The sequence below is a fragment of the Tursiops truncatus genome, chromosome 3 (assembly GCF_011762595.2).
Source record: "Tursiops truncatus isolate mTurTru1 chromosome 3, mTurTru1.mat.Y, whole genome shotgun sequence".
In the NCBI taxonomy this organism is placed as follows: domain Eukaryota; kingdom Metazoa; phylum Chordata; class Mammalia; order Artiodactyla; family Delphinidae; genus Tursiops; species Tursiops truncatus.
In genome coordinates this window covers 126,926,038-126,939,464 of record NC_047036.1, presented here as the reverse complement: position 1 = coordinate 126,939,464, position 13,427 = coordinate 126,926,038, and the positions used below count along the sequence as shown (strand labels likewise).

General features: G+C 41.8%; 1 protein-coding gene across 1 annotated transcript in view; it reads left to right on the top strand.

Moving 5' to 3' along the window:
- SLC36A3 (solute carrier family 36 member 3) overlaps positions 1–9,814 on the top strand; it is a 35,200-nt gene extending 25,386 nt beyond the window's left edge. The window contains exons 9-10 of the mRNA XM_019924764.3: positions 3,145–3,318; positions 6,302–9,814. Coding sequence (XP_019780323.1) covers positions 3,145–3,318; positions 6,302–6,569 — 442 coding nt within the window. The 3' untranslated portion in view covers positions 6,570–9,814. The remainder of the gene's footprint in view (positions 1–3,144; positions 3,319–6,301) is intronic.
- Positions 9,815–13,427: the final 3,613 nt, after the last annotated feature.

Here is a 13,427-nt window from a genome sequence, read left to right as displayed (position 1 = left end):
AGTTGGCTCTCCCACCTCAGAGGCACAGCACTGACTCCTGGCTGCAGCACCAAGAGCCTTTCATCCACACGGCTCAGAATAAAAGGGAGAAAAAGTAGAAAGAAAGAATTAGTAGAAGTAGAAAGAAAGAAAGAAAGAAAGGAAGGAAGGAGGGAGGGAGGCAGTAAGGAAGGAAGGAGGGAAGGAAGGAAAAAAGAAAGAAGGTAAAGTAAATAAAATAAAGTAAGATAAAATATAATAAAGTTATTAAAATAAAAAAATTATTATTAAGAGAAAAACAAAAACAACAACAAAAAACAATGGAATAGAGCCGTAGGACAAATGGTGGAAGCAAAGCTATACAGACAAAATCTCACACAGAAGCATACACATACACACTCACAAAAAAAGGAAAAGGGGAAAAAATCATAAATCTTGCTCTCAAAGTCCACCTCCTTAATTTGGGATGATTCGTTGTCTATTCATGTATTCCACAGATGCAGGGTACATCAAATTGATTGTGGAGCTTTAATCCGCTGCTTCTGAGGCTGCTGGGAGAGATTTCCTTTTCTCTTCTTTGTTCTCACAGCTCCCAGGGGCTCAGTTTTGGATTGAGCCCCGCCTCTGCGTGTAGGTAGCCGGAGGGCGTCTGTTCTTCGCTCAGACAGGACGGGGTTAAAGGAGCCGCTGCTTTGGGGGCTCTGGCTCACTCAGGCCGGGGGGAGGGAGGGGCACGGAGTGCAGGGCGAGCCTGCGGCGGCAGAGGCCGGCCTGACGTTGCACCAGCCTGAGGCGCACCGTGCGTTCTCCCGGGGAAGTTGTCCCTGGATCCCGGGACCCTGGCAGTGGCGGGCTGCACAGGCTCCCGGGAGGGGAGGTGTGGATAGTGACCTGTGCTCGCACACAGACTTCTTGGTGGCGGCAGCAGCAGCCTTAGCGTCTCATGCCTGTCTCTGGGGTCCGCGCTTTTAGCCACGGCTTGCGCCAGTCTCTGGAGCTCCTTTAAGCAGCGCTCTTAATCCCCTCTCCTCGCGCACCAGGAAACAAAGAGGGAAGGAAAAGTCTCTTGCCTCTTCTGCAGGTCCAGACTTTTCACCGTACTACCTCCCGGCCAGCCGTGGCGCACTAACCCCCTGCAGGTTGTGTTCAAGCCGCCAGTCCTCTCCCGGCGCTCCTTCTGAAGACGGAACCTCAGCTCCCAGTCCCGCCCAACCCGGCGGGTGAGCAGACAAGCCTCTCGGGCTGGTAAGTGCCGGTCGGCCCCGATCCTCTGTGCGGGAATCTCTCCGCTTTTCCCTCCACACCCCTGTTGCTGCGCTCTCCTCCGTGGCTCCGAAGCTTTCCTCCTCCGTGGCTCCGAAGCTTTCCCCCTCCGCCACCCGCAGTCTCCGTCCGCGAAGGGGCTCCTAGTGTGTGGGAACGTTTCCTCCTTCACAGCTCCCTCCCACTGGTGCAGGGCCCGTCCCTATCCTTTTGTCTCTGTTTATTCTTTTTTCTTTTGCCCTACCCAGGTACGTGGGGGGTTTCTTGCCTTTTGGGAGGTCTGAGGTCTTCTGCCAGCGTTCAGTAGGTGTTCTGTAGGAGTTGTTCCACGTGTAGATGTATTTCTGGTGTATCTGTGGGGAGGAAGGTTATCTCCGCATCTTACTCTTCCGCCATCTTCCCGGAAGCCTCCCAAACTTTTATTTTTTATTTTATTTCTTTTTATTGAGGTATAGTTGATGCATAATGTTATATAAGTTTCAAGTGTACAACATAGTGATTCACAATTTTCAAAGATTATATTCCATTTATAGTTATTATAAAATATTGGCTATATTCTCTGTGTTGTACAATATATCCTGTAGCTCATTTATTTTATACACAGTAGTTTGTATCTCTTAATCCCCTACCCCTATCTTGCCCCTCCCCCATCCCTCTCCCCACTGGTAATCACTAGTTGGTTCTCTATATCTGTGAATGTGCTTCTTTTTTGTTATATTCATTAGTTTGTTTTATTTTTTAGATTCCACATATAAGTGACATCATACAGTATTTATCTTTCTCTGTCTGACTTATTTCACTTAACATAATACCCTCCAAGTCCATCCATGTTTCTGCAAATGGCAAATTTTCATTCTTGTTTAGGGCTGAGTAGTATTCCATTGTGTGTATCTGTGTGTGTGTGTGTGTAACATACATATATATATATGTATATACACACTGGATTGAACATGGGGGTATATGTATCTTTTTGAATTAGTGTTTTAATTTTTTTTTTCAGTTATATACCCAGGAGTAGAACTGCTGGGTCATATGGTAGTTTTGTTTTTAGTTTTTTGAGGAACGTCCATACTGTTTTCCACAGTGGCTGCACTAATTTACAGCACTGTATGACAGTACCCTTTTCTGAGAGCTATCAAAATGTTAAATCACATACTTTTACCCAACATTTTTACTTCTGGGGTCGTATACTGTATGTGCATAGGTATATGTACAAGCATATTCTTTACTGCATTGTTTACTGGCAAAAGACTAGGAATAATCTAAATATCCATTCATTGGAGACTGGTTAAAAAATTATAGTATATCCGTGCAATTGGAATATCAAGCAGCTATTAAATAGAAGAGCCAGATCTATGTATCTGTGTGTACTGATAGGGAACAATCTCTAAGAAATATTTAATGACTAAAAACAGATCAGTGGTGTGTAGATGATGCTTCTGTGTGTGTGTGTGTGTGTGTGTGTGTGTGTGTGTGTATACACCTACATTCTGTGTAAGTTTGTATCTACACTATTTCTGGAAGGGCTTCAAGAAAATTGTTTGAAGAATTGCCTATGGAGAGAGGAACTGGAGACTGGGAATCAAAGGTGGGAGGGAGTCCTGGTATGACCTTTGTACTGTGAATTTTACTCCATACAGGTATACCTTTCTTAAAAAGTAAAAGAAAAAAAAAAAAAGAAAGGCACAGATTCCTGAGCCACAGGCCTATTGAACGAGAATCTCCAAGAATGTACACTTTTAATAAGCTTCCCAGGTGGCTCTGGTGGCGGGTCAGGCTGAGTCAGTGGAAGTTAGGCAATTCTATAACTCAACTAGTCCCAGCTTCCAAGCAGTGGATGAGTCCTGTGCGGCCCTGCCCAGGAGCCACGTCGAATTTCACGTGCTGTCCCTCTCTCTGCAGGTTGTACCAGTCGGTCAAGCTGATGTACTCCATCGGCATCTTCTTCACTTATGCCCTCCAGTTCCACGTGCCAGCTGAGATCATCATCCCCGTCGTCATCTCCCAAGCGTCAGAGAGCTGGGTGCTGTTTGCAGACCTGTCTGTCCGCACGGCCTTGGTCTGTCTGACCTGTGAGTAAGATAAAAGGGCTCTCTTTGCCCAAAGCTGTGGCCGGGAGCCACATTGACAGCTACCCCCATCACTGGCTTGGCCACTAGCCAAGCAAGATATTTCACTTTCTGGAACCGCAACTTTCCAACTGAAAAATGGGCTTAACAGAACTGTCACATAGTAAATGTTACAGTAATCTCTACTGTCTACACATAGAAAGAATACATTGACTGGTTTGAGGGAGAAAGAAGCGTCATTTATTCATTCCTATATGCCTCCTATATGTCAGGCACAGCACTGACATTATCTAAGACTCATGACAGCCTAACTATGTAATATGACCAATTGAAGGGACTATGACCCAGGAAATTAAGTAACATGCTAACATCATAAACAGGTGCTAAGTGACAGAGCTGGGATTTGAATGCAGGTTGTGTAGCACCAAAGTCTGTGTTTTCCATTGTGCCACATTCCTTCCTATCATGAATTAAGGTCAAGTCTCCTTAAAGTGGCGTTTAACTATAGAGAAAAACCCCAAGGGGCTGATTTGTTACAGTCTTGGAAGTCATTTTGTCCTCCCTTCCTCCATCCCTCCCTTTCTTCCTTCCTTCCTGCTTCCTTCCATTCATTCATCCATTCATTACCTCATTCATTCTACATCAGGTGCCATTGTAGATGTTTGGGAAACATTGTGAACAGGGCTGGGAAACTCTTTCTCTGAAGCATGTTCAGAGAAAGAAGATCAAAACAGGTGTCCCATGAAGAATGAGGGAAAGAACTATGGAGGTTTTGCCTGGAGAAGCAAAGGCTTGGGGAAATTCTATATCTGTTCTCAAACACCTGTGGGATTATTGTGCAAGAGAGAGAGCAGATTTCATCTTAAAGTCTCCAGGAGTCAGTGTTTACAGTTGAGGGAATCCCATCTCAGTTCAGGGTCAGGAGAAAGTGTGTAAATCTTGGAGCAGACCAGCAGAACAATATACTACCAGATGCTATACTCCACATAACTGGAGTTCTATAAGCAGAAACAGCTTGGCCTAAGGTGTTGTTAGGCCAACTTGTTGTTACAGAGAGTTCCTAGTCTGTACCAAGACATCAGGAACCTGTAAATACATTGTTTTGAGATCATTCCCAATAGGAAGGGTGTACATTGAAGAGAAACACTGAGTAGTTCAGGCCACTTGGTATCAGGGAAAGGGCATCGCTAGAGACAGCTGACTTTCAATGACATGTCCTGCTTCTGTTCTGTGCTGAATGACCACTTCTTCCTCTTTTATTCATCTGTCAATTCTGTTATCCTTCATTCAGTAATCATTTGTTGAACACCTACTATGTGCCTGACATTGTGCTAGGTGCTACGGATACAATAATGAATCATGAAAAAGACATGGCTCCTGCCCCCATGAGGCTTATAGTTTGAGTGGGAAATATACGCAGGCAAATAATTATAGCACACTGTGATGAATGTTAAGATGGTACACAGTGATGTACCAGAGGATAGTTAAGACTGTAAGAAGAGGCTACCCTAAGAGCACCTGAGAAGGTCCTATAACTTAGCCTGGGCCAGGTCAGGAAGTCCTCGCCACTGGAGTGATATTTCAGTTAAGACCTAAAAGGAGGCAGGTGGAAGCAGTGGAGAATGTACCACATGCAGTGAGCAGGCTCTGCACAGATTGGAGGCAAGTACTTACATACAGCCTCTCTGGAGAACTGAAAGCATAAGGAGTGATAAGATGCGAAGCCAGAGGATTTGGCAGGGCCCAAGTCCTAAGGGACCTTGTGCTAAGGAGATCAGGCAGTGGGGAAGGGCCCACAGCAATGGGTTAGCATGACCAGATCTGACCCTTCTAGAGCACTCCTCCAGTCCACCGTGCATTGTAGCTTTCCTTGAGCATATCTTCTCTCTGCCCTGCCTGCATGAGCTCTCCTAAAGAACAGACACTGAATTTTCTCTGTACTTCCTCCAGTAAGCAATTTATTAAATATCTGATAAAGGAAAGCTGTGGACGAGGATCATCCCATCAGAGAGGTGATGGATTCTCAACCGTGAGAGTCTATGAGTCTCTCTTGTTCTCTGATTAGATGTGCTGGAGCAATTTCAGAAAGAGGTGATGTTTTCTTCAAGACCCAGAAAGCTAGTCTGAGTGCTTTCCAGAGCTGGTTTTCCCTAATTTATTCATAGGAAAATCATATGGCTGTATAAAGTTAAGTCACATAATTTATATGTTTATTCATTCAAATATTATCAAAATTGGACTCCCCTCGAAAATCCATGATATATGTTCATTGTATGTATAAAAGGTGGATATCTAAGAGTGTCTATGGAAGAGAAGAGATGGTGAGTCAGCCGCCTAATGCTGTCTGCATGTTTTATATCCTCCTTAATTACCAGTTTCCTTCTAAGAGTAGGAAAACCAGTGGTTGAGAGTCTGGGAGCAGCAGAGCCACCTCTCATTGTTTATCTATCCTTGCTTCTAGACAGCGACTATATTGTGTAGATTAGTACAAATTCACTGTAGATGCAGTGCCTGGGCAAGAGTCAAGCGTTTATCAAGCACCTACTGTATATCAAGTTCTTTCACGTACATTAGAGGCAACCTAGTAGGGTGGAAAGGGCCTTAGATTGGACATTTCAGTGGCTTCTCATCTCAGCTCTGTGTGACCTTGGGCACAACCCATTCCCTCTAGAGCTCTAGATTTCCCCAGCTCTGTGATGACAAGGTTATAATAGATAGGTGGTAGAGGATCCTTTTCAATAAATATTATATGTGAAAAACCCAATAGATAAAACATAAAAGGAGAGCATGTTTTGGCAGCTAAAACAGAGGTGGGAGTCCAGAGCCACAGTGCCTGTTCTGCTCCAGTTCACAATGGGCTCCTTTCCCACCTCTTCAATGGTCTGTCAGGCACCTGTAGAATTACACAAGTCTCCAAAGAAATGATTTGTTTCTGGGCTCCCTTTCTGCAGGAACGTTCAGCAATTCTAAACTTCTTTTTTCCCCGCAAGTGTCTCAGCCATCCTCATCCCCCGCCTGGACCTGGTCATCTCCCTGGTGGGCTCTGTGAGCAGCAGTGCCCTGGCCCTCATCATCCCGCCCCTCCTGGAGCTCATCACCTTTTACCCTGAAGACATGAGCTGTGTCACCATTGCAAAGGACATCATGATCAGCATCCTGGGCCTTTTGGGGTGTGTATTTGGAACATACCAAGCCCTCTGTGAGTTGATCCAACCCATCAACTATTCCATAGCCAACTCCACAGCTGTCTATGCATAATTATCTATTTTTATTCTGATAGTTCTCCCTTACTCCCATCCCCAATTTGACTTCTATTGTGGATGTTATGTACATTCATCAAACCCCCACATCTCTATATTAATTAGTGGCTTCTTTATCTTTCCAAGAGAAATGTAGGTGACACAAATCAGTACTGATACCTCTCAGGCTATGTCTTTTCTGGTTTTTGGATTTCTCTGGAGGCCTTTTGTACCTCCGAACCAAAACCACATTCAACCGTTTGTATTATCAGCCTCATTTAATGGGAAAAAGGATGCCATTTGCCCATGATATCCCTGGAAACAGAGACCAAGCAAAAATATAAATGCAAAAGGAGTTGTTTTCTCTATTCTGCAGTAACTACCCTTAAAGCATCAGGTTTAGAAAAGTGTATATTGGAGAAAGAGGAGTTTCTATTTAGGTATGGTTCTAAGTGGAAGAGTCACAGAACAAAAATAGTACTTAGCAGTAATTTTTGTAACCAATAGCTCTGACACTGATTTCCTATGGCATCTTTTTTTTTTTTTTTTAAATTTTTATCCTATGGGATCTTCGGCAAGTTTCTCTCCCTGTCCATCTCACTTTCCCATTCTATGAACTGAAGGATTGGATTAATTGGCTGTTACAGACTCTTCCAGCTCTGACATTCTGAAAGTGAAAAAAAAAGAAAAAAAGAAAAGAAAAGAAATGAATTTATCCTTTAACACATGTGTGAAAGTCGAAGTGTTTTCTGTCAGCAAGTTACCCTGTTGCCCTGGAGACACAGGCATACCAGAAGTAGGTTAAGGGATAAAAAAATATTTCTTAGCAATCTTTCATTATGGTGACCTCCCTACTGAGAAGGACATCACCTCTCTGTCTCTTTCTTCTTCTCTCTCCCCCCACCCGACCCCCACCTTCTCGGATATCTTAAGGCCACTTAGAGCTGGTTTAGGCTAAAGGGGATGAGCAGTGTGTGTGAGGGAAAGGATTTCATCATGTGCAAGGACTACTGACCTTTTTAAAAATAATACTTAGTTTTGGTAAGGGTTTGGAAAAACAATCTTATACTCTGCAGATGGCAGAATACATTTTTATGGCTTTTCTGAAGGACAATTTTTATAATACATAAGTTTTAAAATGCATAGCCCTCTGACCCAATTTCACTTCTGGGAGTTTATCCTAAGAATCTTTTATGTTTGCAAAAATTTATGCATTATTTATGTTGGAAACAAATATCCAACATTAAGTTAAATTATGATTCATCCAGAATAGAATTCTGTGATGACCCCAAACACTGCAAAAATGCACCTATTTATATGCAAATATATTTGTGATTTATCAGTGGGAAAAAAAAACTGGTTTAAAACACTCTGTGAACCAAAATTAGGCAAAGACATTACAAGAAAATAGAGCTACAGACCAAAATCCTTCATGGACATAGATGTAAAAATTCTAAACACAATTTTAGCAAATCAGTATAATCAATGTAATTTACCATATTAACAAACTAAAAAGAGAAAAATATATGATCATCTCAATATATACAGAAAAGCATTTGGCAAAATCTAATGCCTATTCCTAGAATAAAACTCTTGGCAACTAAGGATAGTAGGGAACTTTTACAACTGGTAAAAAGCATCTGTGAAAAATCTATAGCTAACATCATACTTGATAAGGAAAGACTGAAGATCAAAAACAAAATACAGATGTGCATTCTCACCACTTCTATTCAACATTGTACCAGATGTCTATAAACAGTGAAATTAGGCAACAAAAAGAAATAAAGTCATCCAGAATGGAAAGGAAAAAGTAAAACTGTCTTTATATGAAGTTGATATGATCATCAGTGTAGAAAATCCAATGGAATCTACAAAAAAGCTACTATTAGTTGATTTTACAAAGTTTCAGGATATAAGGTCGATGTATAAAATCCAGTTGTGTTTCTCTGTACTAGCTGGGAACAATCAGAAATTGCACTTACAATAGCACCAAAAATATGCAATAATTTGGGATAAATCTGATGAAAGATATGAAACATATGTACAATAAAGACTATAATATATTGCTAAAAGAAATTAAGATGTAAATAAATGGAGAGATACACCTTCTTCATGGCTCAGAAGACACATTATAGTTAAGATGTCAATCCTCATCAAATTCAGCAAGGTTTTTTTTTTTTTTTAAATAAATTGACCAGCTGATTCTAAAATTCATATGGAAATGCAAAGGACCTAGAATGCCAAAATATTCTTTGGAAAAGAACAAAGTTGAGGAGCTAACACTATCTGATTTCAAGAACTGTAACAAAGCTACCATAATCAAACTGCATGGTATTGGTGCCAAATTGACACATGATTCAATGGACAGAATAGAGAGTCCAGAAATAACTCTACACACATATGAGCAACTTATTTTTGTCAAAGGTGCGGAGGCAAAGGCAAGGTAGTGGAGAAAGAATCACCTTTTCAAGGCAGTTGTGCTGCAAAAATTGGAAATCCTTATGCTCTCCCCACCCCCCCATCCGAAAAAGAACTTGGATCCATATTTTACATCATATACAAAAAAAAATCAATTTAAAATGTATCTTAGGCCTAAATGTAAAATCTAAAACTATAAAACTGTTACAAGAAAATATAGGAGAGAAAAATGTTGTGACCCTTGGACTAGGCAAAGATTTCTTAGATATAACACCTAAAGCACAATCCATAAAAGAAGAAATTGCTAAAATGGACTCCATTAAAATTAAAACCTTTATTCTTCAAAAGGCACTGTTAAGAGGATGGAAGGAAAAGCCACCAAGTGGGAGAAAATCTTTGTGAAGTTTGTGTCTAATGAGATACTCATATCCAGAATACATAAAGAACTCTCAAAGTCCAGCAATTAGAAAACAACTTATTTTTTTTAATGGGCAAAAAAATATGAATGCAGCTCTTCACCAAAGAAGATATATGGATGGTAAATAAGCATATGAAGAGATGTCCCAACATCATTAGTATTTAGGGAAATTCAAATTAAAACCACGATGTGATATTACTCTATAACTATTAGAATGACTAAAATTTTAAAGACTGACCATACTGGTGTTGGCAAGGATGTGGAGAAACTGGAACTCCCATATGCTGCTACTGTGTATGGATATGGTGAAACCACTTTGATGAACAGTTTGGTAGTTTCTTTAAAAGTTCAACACACACCTGTCATATGATCCACCTATCCTACCTCAAGATATTTACCTGAAAGAAAAGGAATTTTCTACCTATAAAAAGACTTGTACAGGGAATTCCCTGGTGGTCCAGTGGTTAGGACTCCAAGCTTTCACTGCCGAGGGCATGGGTTCATTCCCTCGTTGATGAACTAAGATCCCACAAGCTGTGTGGTACGGCCAAAAAAAAAAAGACTTGTACATACATGTTTATGGTAACTTTATTTACAGTAGCAAAAAGTGGGAAACAACCAAAATGCCCATCAACAGGTGAATGGATAAACAAACTGTGGTATATCCAAGCAGTGGAATACAACTCAGTGATAAATAGGATCAAACTGTTGGTGCACACAGTAACATGGATGAATCTTAAAATAATTATACTGAGTGACAGAATACAGATTTAAAAATAAAACAGGTACAAATTGTATCATTCTATTCATATAAAAGTTTAGAAAATACTACCTAGTCTGTAGGGACAGAAAGCAAATCTGGTTGCTTGAAGGTGAGAGAGGTGAGAAGGGGCATGAGGAAACTTTCATAAGTGATGGATAATATGTTCACTATTTTGATTGTGAGGATGGTTTCCCAGGTGTGTATATATATGTCAAATTTTATTCAATTGTACAGTATGTACAGTTTTATTGTATAACAATTATAACTCAAAGCTGTGAAAAATAGAATGTGAAGCATGATGCCATTTTGGTTCCTTTTAAAAAAGCAGTCATATGCATATAGCCAAACAGTTTTGAAGGATATGCACAACATAAAATGTTACAGGAATTTTCTCCAAGTGGGTTCAGTTATGAGTGAAATTTTATGGGTTTTTTTTTTTTTTTTTTTTTTTGCTTACCTGTGTTGTTGCAATTTTAACAGTAATGTGTTGATTTTATTATTTATTTATTTTTGGCTGTGTTGGGTCTTTGCTGCTGCATGCGGGCTTTCTCTAGTTGCGATGAGTGGGGGCTACTCTTTGTTGTGGTGTGCAGGCTTCTCACTGCAGTGGCTTCTCTTGTTGTGGAGCACGGGCTCTAGGCATGCGGACTTCAGTAGTTGTGGCATGTGGGCTCAGTAGTTGCAGCACACAGGCTTCAGTAGTGTGGCGCACAGGCTTAGTTGCTCCACCGTGTGTGGGATCTTCTCAGACCAGGGATCGAACACATGTCCCCTGCATTGGCCGGCAGATTCTCAACCACTGCACCACCAGGGAAGTCCCTGTGTTGATTTTATAACTAAAGAAACTTCATGTGAGGGAAAATTTTAATGATCTGTTTCACTCTAATGGAAGTACCACTTTTTTTTTTCGGTACGTGGGCCTCTCACTGCTGTGGCCTCTCCCGCTGCGGAGCACAGGTTCCAGACGCAAAGCCTCAGCAGCCATGGCTCACGGGCCCAGCCGCCCTGCGGCTTGTGGGATCCTCCCAGACACGAACCCGTGTCCCCTGCATCAGCAGGTGGACTCTCAACCACTGCGCCACCAGGGAAGCCCCAAAGCACCACTTTTTAAAAACATTTTATAGTGAACTATAATTCCCATACAGGAAAGTATGCAAAGCATAAATTTACAGTATAATGAGTATTTCTAGGTAACATCACTTTTCAACCTCACCTTCTATTTGATGATTGGTTCTATGGCCTAAATAACAGGAATCCCAGCTGGGGTTAGCAGAGTTCTCATCCTGCAATGCGTCTTCATTCATTTACCGATGGTCAGGTGTCAAGCAACAACCTCTCAGAGGACATGTGAAGTAGCCATGGCATCATGAAGGAAAGGGCGGTGGGGAGGAGCATCTTATCACTACATAAGAAAGCTATATGCCAATAAGATCTTTGCTCTTTGGGGACCCAGACCATGAGCCTGGAGCAGGTGAGGCTTTAGGGAATATATGGAAGCCTTACTATAGAATATATAACAATAAAATGCATATAAGACAGTGGTTTATAACTTTTGGAGGGGTCATACACCTTGTTGATTCTAATGAAATCCATGGATCCTCCTTCCATAAAATTCACATTTATGCATACATACTAAATTTTGCATGCAACTTTAGGAGCAATCACAAACCCAATGAAACAAATAGACCCTGGGTTGCAAAAGAACCTCTGGAAAAAGGAAGGCAAGAATATTTGCTTCTTGTGGCATTGAACCATCTGCAGATGGTGGATAGCCAACCCTGGCACTAAGGTTTGAATGCAGAATGGGGCAATATGCAAAATCAGATGAGGGAGGTAAGCTACCAGACAAGGAAACCCAGGCCACCATATGACTGGTACAGAACACACTTACTGACTGCAGCCAGCACTGACAGGACCCAAATTGGCCCTTCCAGTTTCATCAGTGTATACTGGATTTTCTGCTGCCATGTGCTTCTTTGGCAAAAACTGGGACCTGGTAGCTGGAATAGAGATGTCTGGGAGGATACAGAGGCTGTAGGGGGATTCCTGACCCCCAGAACCTTCAGAATCATCTCCCACTGCATTTCTTGGCTCCACGAGCATGATCTGTCTCAACATGACTGAGATGGACTGTGGTTGGGGCATTGAGGGGAATGATATACAAAATCACTTTAAGGAGAGGCTGAATTCGGATCTTCAACAACTCATCGAAAGAAAGAGGAACGAGAAAGTTGAGATTGCTAAGCAACACAAGCCCTGCGTGGGGGTGGCAGCAGAAGTTGCCCGTGAGAAACTGAGGCATTAAGAGTTGGCTACCAAGTGGACACAAGTGACATGAGTGGCGTATAAGCCACCATGACCCTGAGAATGAAACTGACAGAGAACTCTATAAAGATTCACAAGATTTGTGACTAGCAAACAATGTCCAGACAGTGCCTGACTCAAACCCACGAAGGAGCGCCTCAAGCAATTCCCTGAGCTCTGAGCTCTAATGTTATAAAAAGGGGACCGGGGGAGCACAGAACCTCTCCCTGGCATCTGACACCACTTGGAAGTGAAATTGCACTGCTATGATATTGCACTGAAAATTTTCTTAAGGGAAAAGTTTCAGGTGGACCATAACTTAGGAAGTTGGACTTGCCGGTCAGGGAGATTCACACGTGAACGACAGGCCCTGTGATCTGGTCCTTCCCCACCTCTCTTGCTTCTTCTGGCACGAATAGCACCTTTTCTCTCCATCCGCACCAGCCTTTGTCCAGTTTCCAAAAAGCAGCTCCTCCTTCCTGCAGGGCCTCGGCATATGCTATTCCCTCCACTTTGAACTCTTTTCCCCCCTCTCTACCTACTTAATTCCTACTCATTTGTCAGATCTCAGTTATCACTTCCTCAGGAAAACCCTCCCTGACTTCACCCACTGACCCAGGCTCTGCCATTCCCGATAAGCTTCTATTTCGTAACACTCCTCAGCTGTCATAGAAAAACTTTAGCAGTATATTTTTACAACTTTTTATTTATTTTATTTTTTATTTTTTTGGGGGGGTCGTTTGTGTCTCCATTATAGATTTTAAGATTTTTTTGTTCTAGTTCCATAAAAAATGCCATTGGTAATTTGATAGGGATTGCATTGAATCTGTAGATTGCTTTGGGTAGTATAGTCATTTTCACAATATTGATTCTTCCAATCCAAGAACATGGTATATCTCTCCATCTGTTGGTATCATCTTTAATTTCCTTCATTAGTGTCTTATAGTTTTCTGCATACAGGTCTTTTGTCTCCC